We start from the raw sequence: 27,113 nt of genomic DNA on the forward strand, positions 1-27,113 counted from the left end.
ATTGATTGCTACATAAAAAATTCAACATTTTGTCAGTTAGCCACATATAGACAATACTGGTCAAGGGCACTGTTTTCTTATTAGGGATACCTGTGAGGTACAAGGAAATGTTTAATGGAAAGGTCAAAATTAGGCAAAGTTGAAATTTATGACTGACCAAGACCTAGTAGACCTAATTCTTTACAACTTAGAATTTTACGGAAATAATGAAATTTAAATAGTTACACTGTATCTTTTTTGTATTCAACAGTGGTAAATTGATGAAATAAAAAATCTTGAATTTTTTAATTTGGATGATATGCATACAATGTTACATTAGGACAAGTTGTTATTTGTTATGTAGCGAGTTGAAATATCAAATGGAGTAGTAAGTTAACCGCCTCTGTGCCACCCAATGCCATTGAAACATTTAAAAGATAACAAACAACTCAATATATGTGCATAAACCCTCAAAATGAAAGAAGAAAACAAATTATGATGGGAACTGTTGAGAATAATATTTTTACTGCACATCATAAAACATAGGGAGTCACAATTATTGTAATTCATTTTCATGTCCCAAATTGCTTCAGCTTCAAAGCTGGTGGCAAGCTATTCAAAACAGCATCCAGTGGTTGTTCTACAACTACCAGTGCATTTAACTTTGTAATATCAAGATACAAAATTGTTGAATATCTAGTTGATGCAGAGACACATGTTCCTGAAAGATCCTCATATCTTCTCTTCATCCCTATCTTTGCAAAATGTGGAACTTTGCCTCCAATCTTTATCTTTACAAATCCTTGATCACTTTGAACAAAGATGATACTTGAATCTTTCGTATCAAAAACGATGTTGATAAACCTTCCAGATACTTTTGGCAAGTTATACAAGATGCCTGCTCCACTAAGCCTGATACACCAATGATCAAATTTTTCTGCACAAAAATCATACCGATGAAGATCTTTTTTGGTGCACACAAAAGTTAAGAAAGTGGTGCCTGGTTGAAATTTTATTGCCATTGGACAGCATACTAGCTTTGGGACTTTCGAAATAAGCCTACACTCTTTTGTAGAGTAAATGGAAATTTCCTTGCTTTCATCAACACATGCAATGTGACTTCCGGATGAATCAATCTCTAATAATCTCCATGGCAAAGTAATTTCATGGTCAATATCAACAAAGTTAACAGGCATATCATCGCTGTCTAGTGCCATGATTCCAATTCTTGTCGATGAGGCAAAAACAAGTTTTGAAGCATCTGATGTTAATTTCAGCTTTTGTGTTTCTTTAAGATATTTTTGTGGTATTTTGACTTTCTTCACACTTATTTGTGGAATTCCATCAACTGTGCTTTCACTGATACTGAATACTGATACCATATGCCTGTCTGCATAAGCAACCATGCTTCCATTAGATGATATGTCTGCACAAACTATATAATCATCCCTGCATGATGTCAGCTCAAGAAGCTTGTGAGGAATTGAAGATGACCCATTTGTAGTGCCTGATAAACATGGTAATTTCCAAAGATGAATTATATTCTTATCATAAAACAGCAGAATACTAGCATCCTTTGCAAAACTAAATGGCGGACTCCTTGGAAACACTTCTAGGTAGTTATACCGAACCTCTTTTTTGGTGATATTGAACTTTGTAATTCTTGGATCAACTCCTGCAGCAATAAGTATTGGAATGTCCTCTCCAATCAAACACAATGAACGGATGTCATGATTGACAGATCGATTCAGTTTCTTTGTCAAACTCCATTCTTGACGGCTTCTACTTTGTTCTGTGATGTATTTGAACTCCACAACTCTACTATCGATACCACAGGAGTACACTGCATCTTCACTAGGTGTCACACAAAGGGTCAGCACATCAGCTTCGTGGGCCTGGAAACTTTTTAACAGTGTACAAGTTTCAAGATCCCAAAACTGTGTCTGACCTATAGAGTTTCCGGTTATGATTGTCATATCTTTTGTCAGAGCCATTGACCAGATCTTTGTGTTTCTCTGACGCTGGTTGTCTGTTGATATTCGTGACGTAATGCGCTTTGTGCGTACGTCGTAAACACGAATCGTGCTGTCCGTACTGCCTGTGACAATTACATTGCCACAGTGGCTCCATGCCAAGGAAAGGACTCTAAACTCTTGTTTATCAAGCGAAGTCTCTAAAAAGAGCCCATCATTCTTGATGTCAAACAATCGGACCGATCCATCCTCACATCCTGCGGCAAGTTGAGTTTTGTCGGGACTACGAGCCAAGCACCAAACAGGCCCTCCACAGGCATCAACAACAGTCTTCTCCGTTAGACGTCCTAAATCCCATTCAGTGACAGTTCCCTCAAGCCCTGATGTAAAAAATCTGCCATTGCACCATGTAGCACTGTCTATTGAACGCCCAATTTTACTTGGGATAACAAAATCAACACTCCAAAACTTAGAAGACCCACATCCACTATTCCATATTTCAATAGTACCATCTTCCCTACAAACCGCAAATCTTCCTGAAAGTGAATCCTCTACGGCTATGCAGTTTACTGCCTGTGGATCAGTCTCAACAAAATTTATACGGTGGACTTTATATTCAGTCATGCTTGATTTTTTTCCAGAAGAAAAGATGGTGAACCACCTCGTGCTTGGTAGGTCTCCTGGCTGGCCTCGTTGTTGATAATTATTACGAGGCTTTTATGAAAGGGTTGCTCTATTTTTGAACAGTTAGTCTTTGTTGAAACAAAAGACATTCAAGGTTTTAAACATGGGGAAGAAGCACAAAAAGCACAAAAGTAAAAAGCACTTTGAAGAAGACCCCGTCGAAGAAGAAGGTGAGTTTTAATTATTTCGCCTGAAATGCCGGTTCCCCACCATGACAATCCAAAATTTTTACGAGGTTCCCTAACGGGGCGCCCTTGCCTCTCCGAAACTCGAACACAAATCGATAAAAAACCTAACCATTCAACTATTGGTTTTAGCCACTTTCTTTTTCGTTTTCTATCAAAGGGAAAACTTTTTTCAAACTGATCCTGTTTCTTTTCCTTGATATAATCAATTTATTTGGTAATTATTTGACAAACTTTCATTAAAATGATAAATTCAACAGGTCCACACGTAAATAACCTAGTTGAATGCATCAGATAGTTAAATTTCGTAAAATTACAATCTTAACAACAAAGGCAGCTTAAGAATAGGTATACACTGACCAACATACAAGATCCAAAACCCAGACTGGAAAATATGCCAAGGCAAGAGTGGCCATGGATGCAGATATTGGAAAACGCAGCTTGACAATAGAAAAGATAACCAGTACAGTGATAAGGAGAGACAATTTTATTTTCTATTTCAGCATATTTAATCCAATTGGATTGAACAACTAATCCATAATAAAATTTACAAATTCAGCGATACATTTCAGTTACAGTGACAGAATCAGTTTGACATTATCAAAAGTGAGACACTCCAGTTACAAATCTGGGTGTAACAAACTCAATTTGACATAATCAGTAGACAGAAATCATGTAATACGTTTTGAGTCAAGCTAGAGTCACCTTATGGAAAGTAATAAAAAGATCAATAAGGCTCTAAATGAGCAAGTCAAAGGAGTTGTTTGTTTTTGAAAGGATGGAAAAATTTTCAAAAGTGGCTATGTATCCAGTTCTACTAATACACTCCCCTCACGAAAGTACCCAGACAGTTTTGAATTTAGTTGTGAATCTGTTGATAGACAAATTTCAAAGTCAGTTTTCATGAAAACGTTTTTATCAATTTCCTCAAATTATTTCTTGAAGTTTCTTTGGCGTTTAATCTATTTATTCTTCGAAAGAAACTAATCTTATTGATATGTAAGCAAACTCTGTGAGGGTTTTTTCTCAAGATGGTAGTGACCGTAACAAAAGAATTGACTTCTGAGTAGTGTCTAGAAATAATTTTTTATCACAATGATGGGAAAAAAGCTATTATTAATTTGCTAGTACCATTGGATGGACAAGGACTGCCGCTTTCATGATATGCCAAAAAAATTGAAAAACAAGAAGTCTACAAAAATTTTCACGGTCAAAAAGAGTAAGAGCTCTCGTGACACCAACGTCTGAGCGTTCCGCCCTAACCAAATTTGCATCATTACGCAAAATTGCATTAAATGTTCATAAATAATTAAGCTTTTAAAAGCTGTTGATAAATATTGCAAGTAAAATGATAAAGAATTGTTAATTTTCCCCATGTACCGACCGGTAAAATGTTACCAAATGTCATCCATGTTTTATAATCGATTGGTGGCATCTCCATGCAAATATTTCTCTCAACTGAGAGTAAACCCGTTGCATTTCTCTTTTTTTGAAAATATTTGTTTCTCTAGAACGAATTTGTAAAAAAATTACATTGTTTCATTTGTCAATTTGAACTTGACTTCTTGCCACCTGACTTTGCTGTTCTCTGCTTATTTGACATCAGTTGATTTGCATAAGGCTTTTAGCGCAAAGGTTTCTCATTTTAACAAAAAATTATAACAGATAAAAAGCGCAGAAGTTTTGCAGCCTTTTGATGTTCTGGTTTATTTTGGAAGGTTTTCTCAAAAAATTATTATCACTAAGTTAAAAAGTGGTTATCGCCAGCCTAATATTTGTTTTTGTCTGAAAGCGCAATCGATCTTCGAACTGTCCGGGTACTTTCGTGAGGGAAGTGTATGTTCATGAATCAAAGAGGGGCTAGGAGAATTAACATTTTGTCTGTTGTGCAATTGATCACAGAAATTTGATGCACCTGACCTGGACTGTTTTTGTGCTTTTTACAAGCACAGTTTCTTTTTTGGGTAATTTAGGTCTGGATTGTCTGGTCTGAGCTGCTATCACTTATCTTTGCTTAGTTTTATTCTCTAGTGAATCTGACCAATTTATCCTTCAGTTGATAGTTGAGCTTCATGAAGCTCATTCCATTTCAAATATATTCTGACAAACTTTGTATGGCACTTTCTACTTATACTGGAAGAAAATCTGACCAATTTCCCGAATGGCACTTTTGTTAAAGAGCCTTTGGCACATCTGAGATTTTGTTGAAAAATGCTAGATTTCCTAGTCTTGTTTAGATCAACAACCTAAACCATCTTCACTCAATGGCAATCAGTTTTTGTCAATCATAGGTGAAAACAACATCTGTTAGTAATAATTATAACTGATGCACTGCCTACTAAAGGGCAACCTGAAAAACATATTTACATTATTTTTGCTTTGGGGCAAAGCAAATCTTTGCAACAAATCAGGGGTATATAATCCTACCCTGACCCTGCTTAACCCTAATTGTAAATTCATATTTTATAAATGGATAAACTTGAAGAAATAAATGAGATTCTTATCCAAGCTTCTCTGCCAGCAGAGGGTTTATATTTCAAGTAGGCAGCAAAAAATATGGAAATAGCTTGCAAGCTGGATGCAGGAACTCCAGTTTTTCCATTCACTAGGGGCTATCTTGATTTTTAAACTGTTGCAGGTTAAGATATTGTGTCAAACTTTTTCTTTATATCTAACATACAGAATCTTTAATAATTTATATGTCTATTTAAGAACTATTGATTGCTGAACACTCTGCATGAAATAAATTTGCAAATTTTCTTTGCAAAATATTTATCTCCAAAGCTATGCTCTGAAAGCTTTACAGCTGTGTTAGTTAACAGCAAACCGCCAGCAAATCTTAGTTGCTGGAAGTTTTATGGCAAAATTCATGCAACATTGCCCTTGACACTCCTTCTTAATTGTTTAGTCCTTGACATTAAAACAATTATTAAGAAAACATGTTAATTTGTAAAAGATGTTATATATTTTTATTACGTTGCGATTTAAGAGTTTTGCTTCCAGAACAGAAAGGAAAGTGGCCTTTCTATATTGATACATATGAAGATTTAGATAGAAGGATATGTTTTCTTTGTTTATCTTTGTTTATCACCTGAACTGGTTTCAATGTGCCTGTCTGTCTTTAAATGCCCACTCTTCTTTCAGTTGTTAAAGAAGAAAGGCTGAGGCTAGTGCTAAAGGTTCAGAAGGAAGAAACGACTATTGATGAGTCGCCTGTGAGCTCTGATGAACATAGAAGAGAGAAACACAAGAAGAAGAAAAAGAAAGAAAAAAAGCACAAACATAAACATGATGAGGTAGCATAAAGTTAAAATATTATTGTTGAATTTCAAAATTTCTTCAGGGTCCACAACTCAGTGAGATCTGTACAAGAGCAACACTTGTGAGTCTAGGAAGAAGTTTTCATTTTGTGAAAATTGCCTTTTTGTGACATAGTAGCAGTGACAGTGGTCATATTTTTGTGGTCCATTTCTAGAAATGGCACCAGCAACTTACAAATCACAGAAAATCAGCCTAATTTTCTAACTCAGTATTTATTTTACAAAGAAAGATCATGGAAAGCTAATAATGTTAATGTCTTTTGCAATGCTGAAACAAAAAAATATGTAGACAGTGAAATTGATATAATAAAGATTTGGTGTAGTGTTTGTCACCAGGAATTTCAAGGGAATATGGCCTAACAGTACAAATTTATTTGACTAAGCAAGAAGACTCAAACAAATGTCAAACATGAATTGCTGACCAAGAATCTTTTCTCTTGGTCAAAAAGGTCATACTCAACAAGTCGAATAAGCAGAGTATGAAGCTTTGGTTGAGCTAGAGTTGAACTCAGTGCTGTCGTTTTCAAAAGAAAACCAATGAAAATACATCAGTTATTGCGTGCCAAAGTGTATGGAAGTAAATCGATGTAATTCAGCCTTTTCATTGTTTGCATTTTCACAATTGATCAATTTTTCTGTTTAAACTGCATATTTGTGTTTATATTTCGCCCCTTTTTCAAGTTGGCTTGGGTGGGGCTGATTTGTGGTTCCCGTCAAGAATTCAAAAGCTCTGATAAGTCTGCATTGAACTATAAGCATAGCCAATCTGAGATTGCACTGTAAGATTGCACTCCATTTTAAAAAAGATTTACCTATTTTTCGTGTGTTTTTACACAGCAGCAAATGTGTAAGCCTTTACCTTAAAAATAAGCAGAAAAGAGAAATAAGAGAAAAACCTGCTGGTCTTTGCGAATTTCCGTTGATGGAAGAAATGTGTTCAAAGGTTGCATTAAACATTTAGTTGTTGTATAAAAAAGAAATTTCACTTTGGTGGTTCGTCTAAGTTGTAACAACGAGTTTCATGCGTAATGCCATCGTCAAGCATTTCTACTCATCTCTAAACGGCATCGAGATTTATAGATTCACTGCACTTCTCTTCACTGCATTTTTTCCTTTACAGAATCGGTCACTTTGACACCAACCCATTTAGCTTGTTTGCCTCTTTGGTATTGGTAAATTGTCAGAGCTATCGAAATCAAAGTTGTGTTTTATCAATGTTTGATTTATAAATTTTAATTATTATTTCTCAAATTCTGTTTGTAGGGTAAAAGAAGTAAGAAAAGAGAACGAGCAAGGGAAGATGAAGAAAGCGAGCCACCAATAAAGAAACTCCACATAAAAGTGCCAGAAATGCCAAGGTAACAGAAAACGTTTGATATATACGGAAAGTATCACAGGGACTAGAAGTTGTTTAGGTAGTCATTTTTCAGGCTGCATCTTAATTGATCTTGTGGACAAGAATTTATTTTCTTCCGCGTATCAACAATTATAGCATCAAAATTGAAAATTTTTGTTGCGTTTTACTAATATTAGAAACAATCGTAGCAGAAAGTAAGAAGGGGGTAGCAGATGTATTCGTGTCTATTCTTAGCAGGTGATAGTTTAAGAATACCCATTAAAGAAAAACGGTAGCTTAGGAAATCTTTGCTGATGTTATTTTTGACTTTTAACTGTAGTCTAAGTCAGGGACGTCGAAATCTTTAATGGTTTGAAAAGCATAGGTAGCAAGGGACAATATTTTGCCAGAAAAGAGGCAGTTTTCTGAGAGTTCTTAGGAGGACATTTCTTAAAAAGAGCCATTTTTCTGAAATTTGCGGAACGTGCTCTCTGGTCTGGGAATTATGACATCCCTGGTCTTTGAATGGAATTTTTACTTATTTTCAGTATTCGCTTAATTCAATTTTGTTTTCTCTCAGAGAACCTTCTCCTCCCCCTGTTGACGCTAATGGCGAAAAACGGCTGACTCCTTTACAGCTTTGTTTGGAAAATCTACACCGGACCTTACAAAGGTAATAAATGTAAAAAATTAATTTATATTATCCTCGTTACATATTATGCCATGAGTGAGCAAGATGTGGTATTTTGTTATGAGTTTTGGCACAGAAAAAGAAATTAGCGGAAGGGGACCCTGTTCATACCATGGAGGTCCTTTTGATTTGACATTAGGGGGCGGCAAATTGCAAACATATAGAAATGACTATATTAGGAATAACATAGAGGTAATGCACAAACATGTACAAACCAAAACGGTCATGGAAGGGAGGGTCAAGAAGCAACATATCCGCATTTTCGAACTTAGTACGATCTGCAAATGTTTTGGTTTGGGGACCCTCTAGAATATTGCGGGGCCAAGGCCCCCTGCCTCCATCTTGCTGACCCCTTGATTCATACGTAATCGATGCTTTTTTCAAGCTATTGTGCGAATGTATGGGAAGCTAACCAAGTTTATTATTGCTGAGGAATTTAGCTCAAGGCAAATTTTGTTGTGATAGAAGCAAAGATGCTTTTCCTCACAAATTGCAGCTAACATAAAATAATACATAATAAGTTTTCAACTCTAATATGGCAGGGATAATTTATTTTCTTATTTCGTTATTTTGTATTTCTGCAGGAAAGATATATATGGCATATTTGCGTTCCCTGTCACAGATGCAATTGCACCAAACTACTCACAGGTTGTCACAAATCCCATGGATTTCAGCACAATGCTATATAAAATTGAGAATCTACAATACACTTCATTGGAAGCTCTTAGGGTAAATTTCTTATATATGCTATCGCTGCTGTTACAGAAACTTGAATTAATTTTCTTTCTTTAATGATTTCTTTAATGTAGCTTGCGTATCATTGTCTCTGATAAATGGCGCTTTAAACAGAAAGCCATATCAAGCAGTTTGCTGAATAGTTGAAGGGACAAGAAATAAATTTCATCAGTGGCTGCTTTTTTGTCGACTGAATTGAACGACATATGGTTCAGTCTTAACAAAAGCCGGTATATCCAAGCACAGTAAGTGCATGTCTTCATTCCAGTTGTGGTATAATGCTCAAGCTTCTCAGTTAGTTTAAATATCTGTTCATAGAGATTCTGGAAATGTGGATAAAAGTATTGAATAGTTACCTTTATTGTTAGAAAAATTGACTCAGTGTCCAGAAATCATTACAGTTACATGGCTGTAGTTTGTAGCTTGTCGGTGCAGTAGTTTTGAGGTAGGCCTATTGTATATAAAGTGAAAGGAATTTACTGTTGTTCTTGAACTTTTCTTGAACTTTAAATACCAAACCATAGATCATTTCATGCAGATTCCGTCTCCAAAAAACTTTTGTTCAAAGATAAAAGTGAAATTTTTCGGAAGGCAAATTTTATCTGGAGGAAAGTTGAGGAAAAGCATTTGTTTTCTGTTTGGGGCTTTCAGCATACCGCATTGGTTTTAGCGACTTTTCAAGGAATCCATGCCAGTAAGCTTCCACGCGCCCAACACACAGTCTATGATAGGGCTTCCAAATGCAAAAAAGTTCTGCGCTACTTTCAAACGCTATTTATGATTTGTTCCAGGACGATTTTATTCTCATGTGCAAAAATGCAATGCTTTACAATGCTCCGGATACGATCTACTACAAATCGGCCGAGAAATTGCTGAATTTAGGCACCAGAGCCCTCAGTGAGGTATGTATACCTAAATTTTTTAAATTAACGGAAAAGTAGAAGATAGCATTTCACAGGCTCAAGTGCACTCTACGATAATTCTCTTCTGTAGTATAAATGACATTTTTAAGGGGTAGTCGTTAGTAAATAAGAACTCATATTGTTAACAAAATTCAGCGTTAAACAGTGTATTTCATAAAGTTAGTGTCGTGTAGGCTATTGTAAGTTTAAGCGATGGACTTTCTACAATTTTGGAACTCGTAGCATAATTTTTTTATACTCGAAACAAATTTGAGAGCGTCAAAAGCGCTTTAACAATGCAACTTTCTTTCTGAAGGCAGAATTGGCCATTTGCTTTGTAATTAATAAATTTGTCTCTGTCTACCATTAGGCTTTAGAAGTAAGTAATTGACTTCCAAATATTGTGTGATATGAACGCGTACACATTTCAGTTATAAAAGGATAACTTCATTAAGGATCTAACAAAGTTATGTAGTTGTCAAACCTGTTCTCAACCGACTGGCAAAAACAAAGTTTCATAAAAGGCATTGTGTCATGGTAAATGGCCCACCTCTATCTAGTTTCATGTGATATCAGCATCCATTGCTGAAACATACTTTTGACGAAAGCTGTTTTGTGAATCAGTACGAGGCGAGTTCATGCGATCAGTGTCAGGCCCACAAATAACACTGCAGCACGATCAGTGCTAGGCCCTTTTGTCATTGCCCAGTGCGTTTAGCCATTGTGTATGTGATATTTTTCAGGACAAACTAAGAAAAATGAAAAGGTCGATCGGAATTATAGTCGATGATATTGGTATTGACGATGTTGATGTTGATGTCGATATTTTGGACGATGAGGAGTTCAGTATTAGCATGAGGAAAATTGCAGAGAAAAGGTGTGCATATCTCAACTATTTTTGATTTTACTCGTATCATATGTGTTATAAAGAGATTTTATGAGGATATTGAGGAGTTGAAAGAGATTTTATAAAGAGATTTTATGAATTTTATTAAGTAAGATGATTTTATGAATAGGAGAGATAGAGAGTTGTTATAAAGAGATTTTGTGGTGAGATGGATGAGTTGAAAACTTCAGTAATTACTTTTTTCTAAGAGCCAGTTGAAGATTGCTTATTATTCATTTATATTTCATTATCTCTATCTTAACATTCCATTTTTATTGAAATTCCCTTTTGCGTGAATTGTTTATTTTTTGAAACCTTTTAAGGTATGCCATTCTAGATTTACAAATATGAAGAGCGTACCCCTTTTTATATGTGCAAAAAGGATCTTATCTTGGTTCCCTGATAAGGTTTCTCTGTCATTTGAACTCTGGTTATAGATGGGCTTCAAGGGTAATTTTTATCTTTTCATACAGGAACATTACTAGTTTAATGTTTAAGTGATTCATCTTAAGGGAGGCCGCAGCTTTTTTGATGGGGGCTGTTTAGGGTAGCTCTTTGTAGGACCAATTTTTTTTTCTGCTTACCTGTGTATTGTCATATCAGACATCAGACCAGGCCTTTTTTCCGCTTCTCCCCCGCATCCACTCATTCTTTGCCACCGCATCGGTCTACAATACGTTGTCCTCATTTTTCCTTGAGGCTCTGTTACCCTGGGTACTTACCTGTGTTTTATCTCTCTTTTAAAGGATGCCAGAGCATCAAAGAATAGCAGAACAGGTGTTAAATGCGTCGAGAAAAGCAGCTGAAGACTTGAACAAGAAATACAATAACAGCAAGGTATATTTTTTATTATTTTGTATTAAACTTAGTAATAAAGTAGATTAAAAAATTGAAAAATTAGATAAAATTTAAAAAAAACTGAAAAGATTTAAAAACTAAAAACTAAGAAGTTAAAAAGAATTGAAAAATTAAAAAAAAAATTAATTTATGAATAATTCCATGGTGTTGTTAAATTTCTATTGCTAAAGATTTTTAGAGAAGGTCGGAAATTTGTCTCTAAGAAATGTGGAGGATTTGAAGTGCTGAACCATGGAGCTGTTGATTTGAAACTTTATTAGAAAATATCTTCGTTTCTTTTAAAATGGTAAATATAATGGAATATTTAATGACCTGCAAAGAGTTGAAACCTCACACCAGCACAATTGTTACAATTGAACGACCCCGTAGTAGAATAATTTTGACCATAAGCAAGGCTGATAACAAAATATCATGTTTGTTGCAGTTGTTCTTTTGTTCTCACTATAGACCGGGCTTCATTACCTTGATTCCCTATTAATTTTACTGCAATATGATTTTTTTTTCATTTCAAGCTAACTGTATTTGATACCTCTCTCCATCTTCCTCATGTTTTTAGATTGGATTTCTGCGCAAAAACCCGGAGGGAAATACCTCTTTAGCAATCCTTAATCCAGATTTGTCAGGTGATTATTTGGGCGAAAGTTTCTTTTTGTTTGTGTGATTGCTCTTTTAATTTCAAATGTATCGAAGAAGATCGGAATGATTACACGAGAATCGTTTAGAACTTATGCTGGGAATTATGATAGTCCGCTCGAAGTCGTGACGTCACAAGAATTGGTCTAGAAGTCGTGACGTCAAAATGTGACGTTTAAAGGCGAGGATATTATTGCTAAGCCGATCTACCGTCATCTAGGGGCATGTTGTCGGCAAATTGTTGAAGGGAGTTCCGCGCGTTGTTTCTTTAGCCTTTTCAGTTTGCTCTGGTCCTGTTGATAACACTCAGGTGCTGAAAGGACCAAAACGGTGTCTTAAAGTTAGTATCAAAGATAAATCCACGCGTATATAGCTAGCACCGGCGCTGCTAACCGCTTAACCGTCTTTGGTGAAGTATCATTTAACAGACTAAGGTTTTTTTCTTTGTCATGGATATATTTTGAGATTGGGATTCATTATAGGCAATTTGAAAGCAACATCAAGTATGACATCTGAATAGATTTTTATTGCAAATGTCAACTTTATTTATGGATCCAGCCATAGAATATTTAGTTTAATTTTCAGCAATTTCTTTTAGGCCCAAATTCAGTCGATGTAAACCTTGGTAAACTCGCTGGAAAACTCACATCTGGTGGATCGATGTTGAGTTCCGTGAAAGATGACAAAAGGAACAAGGTTATCCCAGGTACAATGGACGTCATTCTGTTGAAGCGACGGTGTTCACAAACTTTCAATATAATTAAGCCTTTATTTATTTTCTTATAGTATTACAAACAATTATGCTGTCTCAGTTATGTCAAGGTTTTTCTATGTGACTCAAAGCTTTAAGTTTCAAACGTCATGTGGTCTTAGTTTTGGCAGATTTCACGATTATCAGGATATGCCATTATTCACCAGCATTTTACCTGCGTTAAATTTATGATTGTAATCAACGAGATAATGAACTTTTAATCAAGGATATGGGTGTAAGCTTGTTTTTAAGGCTGTTTGGTCCAAAAACCATTGATCTAACTGTGATAGAAAGTGCCAAAATTTAGATGTTGCTAGATTTGTCGTCCTATTTGTGCGTTTTGTAAAACTCACACACCCTCTCCCTAACCCACACTCTCTTGTTATCTGTATTTAAACCAGTTTAGTAAATTTTGCAATTTGTAAACTTGGCTATTTGTCAACAATTTGTAGCCTTGTAGACACTGAAATTATAGTCCTCTGTCATACATAATCAACCTAACGTATTGCAAATTCAATTTTTCATTTGAATGCAGGATATGGAAAGCCAACCCGTTATATATCTAAAAAGGCCATTAGCAGCCGTTTTTATCAAGCTATTTTTCGTTGCAGTTGCGTATCTTTCTTATGGCCCGTATGGCTCTTTTGGTCCTACATATGACTCGTCATTAGCAAACATCACCAAAGAAGAGTCAGACGTGCTGACAGATACGTATGGAAGTGAGCTTGGCGTACATTATGCAAAAAGGTACTTGTTTTATTTTTCTGTGAAAACTTGATTTTTTGCATCTTTTATTGTTTGATTAAAATAATTTTATTCGGTAGAGTAATTTAGATATTTTTTAAAGCTTAACCATCAATGATCACAGTATCTCACCTTTCTCCTCCCCTGTTTGCAAAATATACGCGTTAATCATTCCTTAGGCCATAATTCTCGAACTGATTTATTGTGACCTCGATTAGAGAAAGCGCATTCAGAACAACCAAGATAAAATAAGAGAAATATTTTATACTAGTTCCTTATTTTATCTTGGAAAAAGAGAATATCTTAGAAAGTCAATTTACAATAGCCACATTGGTAAAACAATACGCTACGTAAACAATAATGAGATGTTTTTAGTTTGACAAACACGTATCAATAATTTAGCAGTAAGTTCAGGAAAATAAGAATCAATTTTCTTACAATATGTGTTGAAACGTTTAGCGTTGTTTGCAGTATGAATTCCTGTAAACCGTATGTAGTCCTTTTAGGATGTAATCCTGTTTGTATCGTGTTATTTATGAAATTTCTCACAATATTTTTCTATTTATTTGATTCTTTGGTATTAACCTGTCTATTTATCAGTTTGCAGTCATTCGTAAAAGGTTCTGGTGTGTTTGCTCAAAATTTGGTCGACCGTTTTCTGGATGCATTAACCGAGGGAAGCCACTCAAAATGGCTGCGACGCCAAGAACAGGTTAGCTTGTCACGCCATATTAAACGTTCTGTGTTCATTTCAAACTATGTTTAATTGAACTGTTTTTATTTCAACAAATAGCCAATTTTCCTTAACTTGGCCTTGGGTTGTTGTTATTAGTTTTTCATATGTTTATTTGCGTTTTTTATGCTTTTTTTACTCAGGCATGATACTAAAATCTAGAAAAGGTGGTTCTTAAGTCGTTTGTTTTACTACATAAAGAGCTCCTTCTTAAATTCTACTAAATCACATTCTTTTTTCCTAATTATTGGTGATTGCAATATTGTTGTTTATATATAGTATTTGCATTATGTAAAACTGTTCTGTTGTCTGATGATCGCATTAAGCGTGAAACTCATATGGAGTAGCAGCTTAGAACCGCCCTGTTATATACAACAAAAGCGTGTACAGCTCTGCCTACACGGCATCGAACACTTTATGACAGACTGGTAAACAGTAATTTTCAATAAAATTGATTTATTATAGTAGCAGTGGCAAAATTGAATTGAATTTAGTTGAAATTAAATTGAATTGGATCACATGGTAATATTCCTGCATCGGAACGATCTCGGTGAATCGCCGCTACCTTTCCTACTGGCAGACAGTTTCTTTCTTGTTGCTTTTTTTTTTTATTTTTTGTAATTTCTTTGTTTCTTTTTTTTTCTTTGTTATTTCCGTAATCAAAGCCTGTTTCAACAATAAAGCTCGGTGAATATAAACATGCAAACCCTCCTGGGTGTCTCGCCTGGTATATATTTACCCTCCCTGGCTGGCTTGCCTACCATTATTTTCCGAACAGACTTTGAGATAATTGTGAATGGCCACAGGGTTGCTATGAAGATTCAACTCCCTGTAGGGATGAAAAATGGTAATAGCATAACCTGAAAATGTTTTATAATTTTAGTCAATTACAATATCCAGTGTTGTTTGCTTTGATTTAAAACAACCAATTAGAGATGTAGAAGCATAGCCTATATTATGTAATGAAATATAGGCACGTTTTGTAACCTTGTTCTTGTTTTTGCAGAAAGAAAAACAAAAAATTCAGGAAAGTCTTGCAAAGCAGCTCGCTGAAAATCGGAAGCCAAATCAGCAAGAGGTCGTTGGAAATAATGAGAGCAAGGTTTTTAGTTTATAATCGAGCTAAACCTGTTTGAAACACTAAAACGCATTCATTCAAGTTATATCATTTTTAATTTTCCCGAGTATCTTTCTGCCAATGACTTACTTATTTTGATTTCTTGAATGTTGTGAATATAAACTGTACGGGCACCATAATCGGCGAAAAAATTTCACCAAGAAAGCAAAATGTAAAATGAAGACAGTGAAACTCCAATTGAAGCATTGATTTATGCTGAATGTGGGTCGCAGTACTCTAGTACCATGCCTAGACTTTTCCAACTCAATTACAACTCTTTTATGTTGTAACCAAAAATTGAGTGAAAATTTATTTATTTTAAAAGTTATTAATACGTTGCCAGTTGATCAAAGAGCCTAATAAAACTTTACCAAAGTGGTTTCTTTGTTTTGTTTCTTTCTCTCCTTTTTATTTAATTGACCCTTTATTTATTTTAACTTTTTGTCATTAAATTTTGATTTTATCACGTATTTTGATATACTGCCTTTCTCCAAACAAATGGTCAATTTCAAGATATTTTGTTTTTTTCTAGAATACACCAGATGCCTTGAGTGACAAAGAAACTGGTATTGAAAATTTCTTCCTTTTTTCTACATTAATGATTTTTTTTCTTGATGTTCCAGATACCATCCAGTAACGATAATAGAATTGTAACGTTTGTATAATTATATATATATATGTTATTTTAATATATATATATATATATATATTTATATATATATATATATATATATATATTAATGAACTATAAATATGATAGACAATCATTGCAATATACATTATAGGGGATTTCGAAATTATTTTATTTTCAAATATATGAGTGGTATGTTTATATGAACTTAATTTCAAGAGTTAGGGTGTCATTCAGTTTGAAATTTCACTCTCCCCAATGTTATCAATCACATGACATTCCGTTGAGTGTCTTCTGTACCATTTATGTCATTCAGCAGCATCTATTTTTTGTCATGATTAACGTTGTGTCCTTCACGAACGACAACCAGCTATACTTAAATATTTCTCCCAAACAGACGCCAGCAAAATTGACATAGCTTCCTTGATGACTTTGAGTAAGGATGGCATTGATGTTTCATTCCTAAAGAATATCGGTAAGTTGTCACGAGATACCAGTTTTATAGATTCATAAATTCTCACAAAACTTTCTTTGTGTCGATATATCTAGGAACCCAAATTGCCAACTTCAATACATTCTGTAAATCCTCGCAAAGATTACCCTACTTTGTTCTAGAGTCAGGCTGTTCATAAGCCTTGTTTATACAGAGCCCATAACATTCATACGGGAATCGTAGGGTCAAAACTACTTGCACAAGGTTCCTTTCCTAAGCATGTACTCTGAACTGGATCAGTGATGACTGGCAATTCTCGTATCTTGTGATAGGTGATTAAGGGCACAATTCCCTTTGAATAGAAACTATATGATTTCTCGGGCTGAAAAAGGCTCTTACACACAAGATACTCAAGGAAAGAAAGGCAACCTGCTAGTTCTTATGTCCTTCGGCTCTTTTACGGGGGAATACCTGTTGACTACTCCTGCATAGGCCTTTGTTTTGAGTATGTCGCTGTCCAAATTATACAGGAATAGGATAAATGAATTCCCCGGATCTTACAACTTACGCATATCTGTTCGTGTATTATACGGTAATAAGGTATTTCGTATATCATTGAGGGAATTTGTAGGCATCGCTGCAAATAATTTGTGTGGATCATTAACCCTTGTCAATTCATCAATGCCAAAATAGCAACGCCTCCTGATGTAACGCTGTTTTGTTTGGGCGTATTTTGAGCAATCATAGACACACAAGAAGTTGATGCCCTAAAACGTAGGGCTGTCCAAACCCTCGGATATTCCTATTCGGTTATTCGGCGAATATGGGTGTGGCAAAACGGGTGTGTCAGGGTGGGGGTCAAAACTACAATCTGAAAATTTCTTGTAATTTGATGAAAATAACCAACAGCTAATCAGTCATAACCATTCGATAAGTCAGAACCATTAACCCTATTGATATTTCGTGTGTTTTAACGAACTTCAAAGGGTGAACTACATAACGAAAACGATTTTTCGATCAGTCATTGCTATTCGAACGCAAACGCTCCTCAAACGAATTTTCTGTTGTTATTGACAGTTTGCCGCTCACGTCTATTTATTTTTATTGCCTATGGTGACACTTATTCATACGTAATAAAATGAAAAAATGTCTTTCATTCATTCATTCATGTTTTAGTTGCTCCTCCAGAAAAGAGTGAAACATTAGTTGAAAGGTGAGTTATTTGCAGTTTTCAAGGCAAAGAATAACAAGGCAAGGCGGAAGGAATTTTTAGGCCATTTGGCTTTGCAAATTAAATTTTTTATTTTAGGTTTATAAGATGTAACGGTAGCGATGTTTCACAGAAGCCACCCTGTGTCATTTGTATATTAAGAACTTTAAATTAAGAACAAAACTTAATGAATATCAGATTAGGCGATCTTTTCGCTTATTTATCGCTGAATATCGTTAGCAGAAATCGTACCGGAGGGAGGGAGCTTCAAGTCTCTCTTATGGCTTCGGTCGAAATTTGCGTTTAGAATTTGGGCGCTAGCTTATTCAGGATGATGTAAAATTTAACGGTATATATTCAGATAATGCCCAAGAAAATAGTACTTACACTTTTAAGAACATTGACGACGAAAGCAGATTCATTTTGCAGCTTAAAATTGTTTATCATTCGATTGCAATACAATATTTGATGCCCAAGATAAAACATAAACTGACTCTTAACAAATGCACAGTTTAATCTCAGGTTTTTATTATAAACACAAGTCAACTTTTTTTAAGGCATTATCTGTTTAAGCACCTAAAGCTCGATTTCTAAAAGGTCGCGTCCTTATGGAAACCTTTTGAAGTCGACAATCCATAAGCATTTTCACCACCCGCATAACTACGTCACAGGACTTCAAGCGGTACATGTAAGAACCTAGCTTTTGTGGGACCTTGAAAATGAAAGACACTCAAGTAGAATATTTGGCGCTGTCCCCAAAACCGTAGGGTTTTTAAAGATTCTGAAGCCTTTGGTCGGTTCATTTGGCCCGAGACATCTTTGAAATCTATTGCAACTGTTTTATTTTGTACATCGTTGTCTGATCGAACAGAATAAGAATCGAAGGAGTTTTGTTATATTTTGTGTTTGCCCCTTTAAACCAGGTACCCTGAATGAATTTTGTATATGCATGTTCTGATCCAGGTTCTCGTTGATTGCGTGTGGCTTAGACTTGTTTATTTACCAACAGGAAAAACCTAAAATAGTGTATCTCAGTTTTATCCTATTTATGAAATTTGGGAGTTTATACCTTGATTGAAAATACTAATTAGAATGGAATTGTTAAAAGTGTGTTGATATTACGATTGGGCCTTTTTTTGGCGACAGATCCAAAGTGGACATGTCATAATTTACTTGTTTTCAAGACAAGCCACATTACAATCTGTCTATGTTTGTATCGTCCTCGAAAGTCCGAAGGTTGCCTGTCAGGGATCTCCACTGTTCTCTGCATTGTGCTTTCTTTGCCGATACCGTAAATCCTCGAATTGCCCCCCCCCCTCTCGAAAAAGCCCCCCCCCCCTCGAATAAGCCCCCATCCTAGAACTACTAATTGTCAATAAGCCTCCCCCCTCGAATAAGCCCCCACTGCTACCTTAAATTCTCAGCTTGGACCCCTCCATTTGATGATTTTTGCCATCTGAGGTTGCCTATGGCGTTTTATTGAATTACCACAACAAATTCATACTTTTGGTAGTAATTAATTCAATGTTCATAAAGAAATTTCTACTAAAATAAACGAGGTATTTTGATAATGTCTTCTTAATGTCTCAATAATTTTATAAGACCCCCCCCGTATAAGCCCCCCCCCCCTCGAATAAGCCCCCATCCAAAAATATAAAAAATAAATAAGCCCCTTCGAGGCTAATTCGAGGATTTACGTAAGCCCATGCTAACATATTTATAACCGTATGTTAGCAATGAAATTATATATGTCTTCGATAGCCTTTTCTTTGTTTTCGTCGACTGCATAAAACATTTGACTATTGATTCATATACACTACAACAACTTTATAGCTAATTGTCTTTCTTTCGTGAAATACAGTATACTCTCGTTAAGTGGGACACTCAAGGGACCAAGCAAAGGTGTCCTAATTAGCAGGCGTTCTACTTATCCGAATGCTTGAATAGGGTAAGCAAGTTCAAGGGACCAGGAAAGTCTGTACTACATAGCAGACGTCTTACTTATCCGGGGTCCACTTAACGAGAGTATATTGTAGCTCAAACACTATCAATCTGAAAATTGTAAATGTTTCTTCTAGGACTCACTTACAAACAAAGCTAGACGAAAATGCAAAATTTCTTCACAATTTGAAAAGTGCTCAAGACAACCGTCTGTTGAAACAAGCGAACGACGCGAAAGTCCCGTCAGAACAAGAACTGAATATTGGTGAGTTTTAGTGACACCTTGGACCAATTTCGATTAATTTCAGCTCACTCTTATCCTTTCATATTATTTATTGTTCATTATTTCAGAGCATTTCGTTTTATTTTGTTTTTTTGGCATTTAATTTTAGTAGTTTGTGGGGTATAATCGAGCACGTAGGGACCATTTTTTTCGCTGGACCTGGTGATTGTCACGTCGCTCGTGTGCGATAGTGAAGGTTCGAAAACATTTATTGTTGGTGGTAGATTTCAAATATCAAACATGTGGGATATCTCTTTCTGAGATGGCTGAGAACGAACGACAAATATCGCACTATGTGCGGTTATAAGAGACAGAAATATTTGCAATCAAATGCCAATAGCCAATCATAGTCATCTTGTTTAACACGTGATATATATGATGAAAATTATGGTGATTTAAAATACTTGATCAAGGGATGTATGATGTTTTTTGAGGCGATTAAGCCGATAGGATCATGAAATTATTAATGATACCACACCCAGGTGCCTAGTGCAAAATCCCGTTTTTCATAAAGATTCTTCAAACCTGTGAAGAGCCAGAATTTGTTTAGACAATTGTGTTTATTTTTAATGAGTTTGGTTTTCATTTGTGTTTTTTCTCCCCGACTTTCCATGAAGACTACGGTGCACTGGCTGTTTCCAGAGGCTACATGAAAGCCCAACAAATTGTTACGTGGCAGTGTCGCTTAATTGATTCGTCTTTTTTTGTTTTTTCCCTTTTGGTTCTTGTTACTAAATTAAGTACAGCAAAAACCAAAATTGAATAAATTTATTTGGCTGAAGAGGCCTTCGACGACGAAAGCCGCTAATGTGGAAGCAAAGTTTAGCTCGTTTGTGAGAAGGAAGAACTGCAGGATAAGCTGTTCGCCGGATTCTGTGAATACTGCAATGAGTATAATATAAATACGAGGATAAAATTAAGAAACAAAGCAAAACGGCGACGAGAATCCAATGTTATGAGATAAAGTTTAGCTCCGCGTATCTCTTTCGTTCGTATGATCAAATCACGGGTCTCGTCTTCATTCGACTCTTGTCCAGATCCATTTTGTATTTTTACGTGAAATTGTAATTTCCCCTGATTTACTTCGTGAACAATATTGCCAAATAGATTTTTTCAGTGCTATTGTTTTCATTTCAGCGGAAGCTTTGACTGGCAATATAAGAGAAATCTTAGAAAAGGTGATTATATTTAATATTCAGTATAGCAATGTTTAATGTCAGGAAAATGTTAATCTGAATGATTATGAAAATTTTCTGGAATAGCAACTGCCGGTACTTCTTACTTTTCTGTAAAAAGTGCAGCTGCTTTTTATTTAGGAAACTCCGACAGTGATATGATTATAACTGAAAACGAAAGGAGTTGAACAATAATTTGGTATTTATAATAGTGATCACTGCAATATAAAACCACTCATTATTTGTCTGAAAGTCGATAATCACAGGAAACATTTGTGTTATTTCTTAAAGTCTTACTGTCGCTATAAATTGCCTGATAGCCTCGTTTTGATCATTTGTTGCAAGAAACCTTCATGGGCGGTCACATTAGAAGCGCTTTTTCGTTTGATACAAATTACCGACAGTGTAAAAAACCCATTCAAGAAGAAAAATTGCAATTTTGATAGAAGGGAAACTGTTTCGCGTAATCTGGAACATGCCTGAACACATTGCAACTGATGGATTTGACCAATTAAGCAGAAGTAAGCCCGAACGAATATTTAGGCCCAACAAGTATGTCATAAAACCTACCTGTCAGAATCAGACACAACTGCTGTTGTTGTGAATAACATTAACATACTCTATTGCTGGCATTCCTTCGACAGACCTACTTTCGACATTCGCTTTATCTTCGGGCGGTCTATCATGATCATTGGCTTGTTGGATAGCTTTGTCAGGAATTTCTTCGAAAATATCAAGCAAACGTTGTAAATATTCTCCATTTCTGCTTTGATGGCATCGCGCTCGACAATTAAAATATTGCTCTTTCGTTTCCTTTGAACAAGCAACGTAAATCTTGCCGAATACGATTTCTTATTTCTAGAATCGAACTGTTCAGAGATCAAAGAACACCGCGCAATTCGAATACCGCGCTCTTGCGCTTGATTTGTCAAGTGAATTATTGGCAGCCAATAATTCAGTGTGGGCGTTATATAGCGACAGTAAGACTTTAACCTTGTAATGCCTCGTGCATTTAGGTATCCTGTTTTAAAACTGAGAGTCCTAATAAATAAATTCAGTATCAATTCGAGGCCGGCTTCTGTTGGAGGGCAGCTTCTATTCGCGGATGCATTTTATTTGTTGTTTTTTCAACAATCCTGCCGCCTCTTTTTGAGGGCGTTTTTTTGTTGTAGCGTGGCTGCAATTCGAGAAACGAAACGATTACGAGAACAGTATTCGAGATAATTTTGTTGTTTGCGTCATAATGCAGCACGAGATGATAGGCAATTTAACAAATGCATTGTATTGTAATTAAGGTGGTGATTCCTTAAGGTTATATTTCATTTTCAGCTTAAGCCATGGAACGTCAATAATATGGCACATTTATTGGTGTTATAGTTGATTTTTACTTTCTTATTTATTTTGCATATTTTGCTATGCAGGTTCGCCCTGGTGATGTTGCTGCGCAGGAGAGTGTCAGAGCAGCTCTTGGGATAGGAACAACAGCAGGTAAGGGTTAATATAAAGTCTCACTTAACTCTTTCAAAAGTAATGCTAAAGTCATCTTTAAGGTCATATAAAGGTCATCTTTAAGGTCATATAAAGGTCACCTGTAAGGTCATATAAAGGTCATACTTAAGGTCATATGAAGGTCATCTTTAAGGTCATATAATGGTCATCTTTAAGGTCATATAAAGGTCATCTTTAAGGTCATATGAAGGTCATCTTTAGGGTCATATAAAGGTCACCTGTAAAATCATCTTTAAGGTCATATAAAGGTCATCTGTAAGGTCATACAAAGGTCATACTTAAGGTCATATAAAGGTCATACTTAAGGTCATATTTAAGGTCATATACAAATGATCTTACAAAATATAAAGGTTACTCTAATTAATATAAGTAAAAACAGTTAAAGCAAAGTCATTGCCACTATCTAGTTTGGCCTAATTCTCCCGTAAATATAAAAACTTGGATGAAGTAGATAAATTCATGACATTTGCAAATCAACAATCTCTTTTCTCTAAACAGGAAAAGACACAAATGCTAACGCAGAAGCTATTTCCTTGAAAGAGTCAATTGGGAAGGCGGATGATGTGATGTCATAAGATCTGGCAGTCAGCAGATAAACTGATATGCTCTTGAAGTTCGGGACGAACATTATCTAGTCAGTGGGTGTTCAAAAAGTTTTAAGGGCCTAATTGAATGCTCGCCAAGGAGTTAAAAATGAATAGAGAAGTTTATGAACAGACTGGTGTTAGATACTAAATGCGAAACTGCGTTTTAGCATGTTTTGTGCAAAGCAGGAAAGTTACAGTTTAATTTAAACTTCAATGACTGATGAAAAGTATCCAGTAATGTACAGTGTTATCGAAGCCGTTGATAATGCTTTTCGTTTTGTTTGTTTCGTAAGAGTCAGCTAATTATTGTTTATATGCTGTATAAATCTCTATTTGAGCAATTTCTTTAAAGCAATTCCATATCAAAGAAGTTGACTTTATAAAAACAATTTGCGTAATCTTGAGTTGTATTTCATTTATTTGTCCTCGCCCTGCATTGTTATATGCATGTAGCCAGTTAGTCTCGTTTCCAGATCGAGGCTTATCAGAGCTTGCAGTGTAGAAATCTGTTATAGTCTAATTGCAAGAAACAGTGAGAAATTTCAAAAAGTATCTATGACTACGTTTCGATCAGCTTGACCTCCACTCAAGATGATTTAAAACTTCTGTTTTGAAAGAAAACCTCTCTGACTGCATCCCACTGCAGCTTGAATGTTACCAAGATATTACCGTAAATTCTCTTTTTAGCCCCCCTCTCAATTACGCCCCCTCTCTTATTAGCCCCCATTTTCAGAAGGAAAAATTTAATTAGCCCCCACTCTCAATTTAGCCCCCCCCCCAAATTTTCACTGATGCTGAAATAAGTAAACTGGACAAAAAACAGAGATTTTCATTTTATTCATTGGTCGTTCAATACTTCGCATCAAATCAAAATTCACACAATGTCTCTTCCAGTCACAACAGATCCGAAGACAAAGATTTTATGTGCATCAAGCACGGGCCATGTGAGAGCCTTTTACCAAAATTGCAGGCCGTTGGTACTCCGAGGGATGAGGTCGACTTTTTCGAATGCTCGATTTCAGAAGGCGACATGGCCCAAGAAGATATTTAGAATTAATAATTGATGACGCTGACGATGACAATATAATTGATATAGAAGGCTGATATGATGTTTTTTATTTCGCATATAACAAAAATTTTACCGCTATAAATGGTTTTTTATTACAAAATATTTATTTAGCCCCCTCTCTCAATTTAGCCCCCCTCTCTCTTATAAGCCCCCCTTAAATGTGCTGAAAAACAATAAGCTCCCAGGGGCTAAAAAGAGAATTTACTGTATATTGAATCATTCCTAGGCTTACGTCATCGATACACTCAAGAATTGAATCCAGAAATAATGACCTTATGTATTTGTACCTTGAGTATATAGAAATAAACCCAATTGCAGCATTGCTTCCAATTTCCAAGAAATTCCAATTCATGAAGATTCAATACAAAAAGTATCTACATTCAACACAAATATACTTCTAACAATGTCTCTACGCTCTCGTGATATTCTATTTAAGAAAAATTGGCGATGCAGAATGCCCCAGTGATGCTTTGCGCTCGTACAAATTCTATCATTGCTTTTGTATCTTGGATGATTCTAGCCTATCATATTTACCAACCAGTTGGAATTTAAATGGTCATCAAAATTCGTCGGTATAAAGTGCCTAAAAAGGTTGAAAAGGTAAAGGTTATTCACGTATTCGATATCGAACGTTGGGGAATGCGCTGTGAGGGCCGCATCATCATGGGCTACGGCGTTGTGTGGTAGGGTGGCCAGTTCCTTTCCATGCCGCTTTTTGCCTCCCTAGTATGTTTTACTCATTTTAAGCTAAGCGAATTGAGGGCCGTCCACGAGCCGGGATCGAACCCTAAGCGTTGGCACGGCAGTCGAGCAGAACCACTCGGCTACAGCAGCACCATCTTATTTATTTTCTTGTCTATACTTACGAAAATGCTATTAACCTTAATTTTCTTACATTTGCACTTCTTTCTCAAATATTTTCTTGCCAATAGTTCTTTCTTGCGAATATTTTCTTGCCAATAGACAAGAAGTCTAGAAAGAAAAATTACTAGAAGTCGCATCGAAAACATCAACTAGATAAGGAAGCCACAAAATTTGGTTTTGGAAGTAGCGAACTGGGTGTATGACAACAACTTTGCTTCTTGTTGCAGTGCAGAATGGACGAACTGAATAAACTGTAAACAAACATGTATTTGACGAACTAATGCTGAATGAATTTGACCTTATAGGCCTTTATAGACAATGATAACATTCGCTAAAGCAATCTTGCTCGTGATGGACTTCAAATAAATAAGCAATCTGAGTCGATTTATAAAATATTGTTAGTGGTTATAAAATAACAATGTCTCACTCAAAAAGCATAGACACGAGTTAAATGTACTACTTCATGAAAACAATATTGATGTCATGGCTTTGAGTGAGACTAAGTTGAGTGGTAAGATTGAGGACTCGTCTCTTTCAATTGAGGGTTACAAAATCTTTTGGCACGACAGGAACGAAAAGGGGGGTGGGGTAGCAATCTACCTAAAAAAGCAATTCCCCGATCCCCTCCAAATTATAAAATGTGACGCCCTTGAGTTGATCTGCCTTGAAATTAAACCAAGCAAAGGCAAATCCTTTTATCTGATCAGCTGGTATCGACCACCTACCGGTGCGAAAGATACCGTATCATTCGAAAATGTGTCCAAAAAAAACAATAGAATTGTTGATAGAAGAATCATGAGAAACCATAATAAAACTGCCTTCCAACAAGACCTTAATGCCATTGATTGGGACAGTTTTTTGAAGCCCTTTTTCCAGGATCCTGGTTAGATGGCATCTGTGTTACAAGAACTGTTTGAATCAGTTCTCAGCCTACATGCTCCAATTCGAAAACGAAAAAGAAAAACTGAATATGCTCCGTGGCTCAGCTCACACATAAGGTGTCTGATGATGAGAAAGGACAAAGCAAAAAAGGGTTCTAGGCAGAATCCAGAACAATGGCCTCTATGTAAGAAATTAAGAAACAAGGTCACAGAAGCCGTCCGAATCGCAATACAGGACCATTATTCAGGTCTAATTGAACAAAACAAAAACAATCCGAAACAAATGTGGCAAACTATTAACAAAGTGCTGGACAGAAATTCGTCGAAAGTATCAGTTACTTCTAGTTTAAACTACGAAGACAAATTTTTAACTGATGATAGCGAAATTGTCAATGCTTTTAACAAGCACTTTGTCTCGGTTGGTCCGAAACTAGCGGACGAAAGTAAAACAAAATCGACTGATGACCCTCTTGCCAAAACAAGTGACAATAACTCTATGATTACTGATTTCAAAACAGTTGATACTCAGCAGAACTTAGAAGCACTGACGGGGCTGAAAAACGGCAAAGCCAGCGGGCCAGATAAAATCCCTGTCAAATTAGCTAAAGATTCATCCCAATTTATTGCCCCCCTTGCATTAAAATACAACTCATCACTCACCGCAGTAATTTTCCAGATATCTGGAAGATTGCAAGGGTGACCCCAATTTTTGAATCAGGTGATAATAACAGGCCTATATCCGTTCTTTCGATATTTTCAAGGATTCTTGAAAAAAAGTTCACGATCAGCTGATTGACTATTTCAAAGAGAAACAACTGCTAAAAAAGAATCAGCATGCGTTTCGTAAGCTACAATCAACTATCACGCCTTTAGTAAAAAGCAATGATGAATGGCTTAACAACATTGATTCTCAAAAGATCAATATGATCATGTTCTTGGATCCAAAAAGGCTTTCGATACAGTAGATCACAAAACATTGCTCGAAAAATTTTCTAGATATGGT

The 27,113-nt window shown here is 35.8% G+C and overlaps 2 protein-coding genes across 2 annotated transcripts; one reads left to right on the plus strand and one right to left on the minus strand.

Annotated features, from left to right (window-relative positions):
• Nucleotides 1–472: 472 nt before the first annotated feature.
• LOC135690640 (U3 small nucleolar RNA-associated protein 4 homolog) lies at nt 473–2,652 on the minus strand. The gene has a single exon (XM_065208246.2). The coding sequence runs from the start codon at nt 2,574–2,576 to the stop codon at nt 552–554; it is 2,025 nt and encodes a 674-aa protein (XP_065064318.2). The 5' UTR covers nt 2,577–2,652; the 3' UTR covers nt 473–551.
• On the plus strand, nt 2,652–23,694 carry LOC135690642 (bromodomain-containing protein 7). Its single transcript, XM_065208248.2, has 20 exons — nt 2,652–2,806; nt 5,966–6,117; nt 7,405–7,499; nt 8,058–8,150; nt 8,753–8,897; nt 9,695–9,805; nt 10,549–10,682; nt 11,438–11,528; nt 12,106–12,172; nt 12,781–12,888; nt 13,545–13,680; nt 14,278–14,389; nt 15,417–15,512; nt 16,060–16,093; nt 16,556–16,633; nt 17,768–17,804; nt 19,880–20,007; nt 21,163–21,203; nt 22,622–22,688; nt 23,208–23,694. Exons 1-20 carry the CDS (start codon nt 2,740–2,742, stop codon nt 23,282–23,284), a joined length of 1,869 nt encoding a protein of 622 aa, XP_065064320.1. The 5' UTR covers nt 2,652–2,739; the 3' UTR covers nt 23,285–23,694.
• Nucleotides 23,695–27,113: the final 3,419 nt, after the last annotated feature.

The sequence above is a fragment of the Rhopilema esculentum genome, chromosome 4, assembly GCF_057945365.1.
Source record: "Rhopilema esculentum isolate cy_ngs chromosome 4, ASM5794536v1, whole genome shotgun sequence".
In the NCBI taxonomy this organism is placed as follows: Eukaryota; Metazoa; Cnidaria; class Scyphozoa; order Rhizostomeae; family Rhizostomatidae; genus Rhopilema; species Rhopilema esculentum.

Coding starts and splice junctions, on each gene's coding strand:
- LOC135690640 (XM_065208246.2), bottom strand. CDS start 2,576: ATGACTGAATATAAAGTCCACCGTATAAATTTTGTTGAGACTGATCCA.
- LOC135690642 (XM_065208248.2), top strand. CDS start 2,740: ATGGGGAAGAAGCACAAAAAGCACAAAAGTAAAAAGCACTTTGAAGAA. Junction 8,898..9,694: donor CTTCATTGGAAGCTCTTAGG/GTAAATTTCTTA, acceptor GATTTGTTCCAG/GACGATTTTATTCTCATGTG. Junction 17,805..19,879: donor AGTGAAACATTAGTTGAAAG/GTGAGTTATTTG, acceptor TGTTTCTTCTAG/GACTCACTTACAAACAAAGC.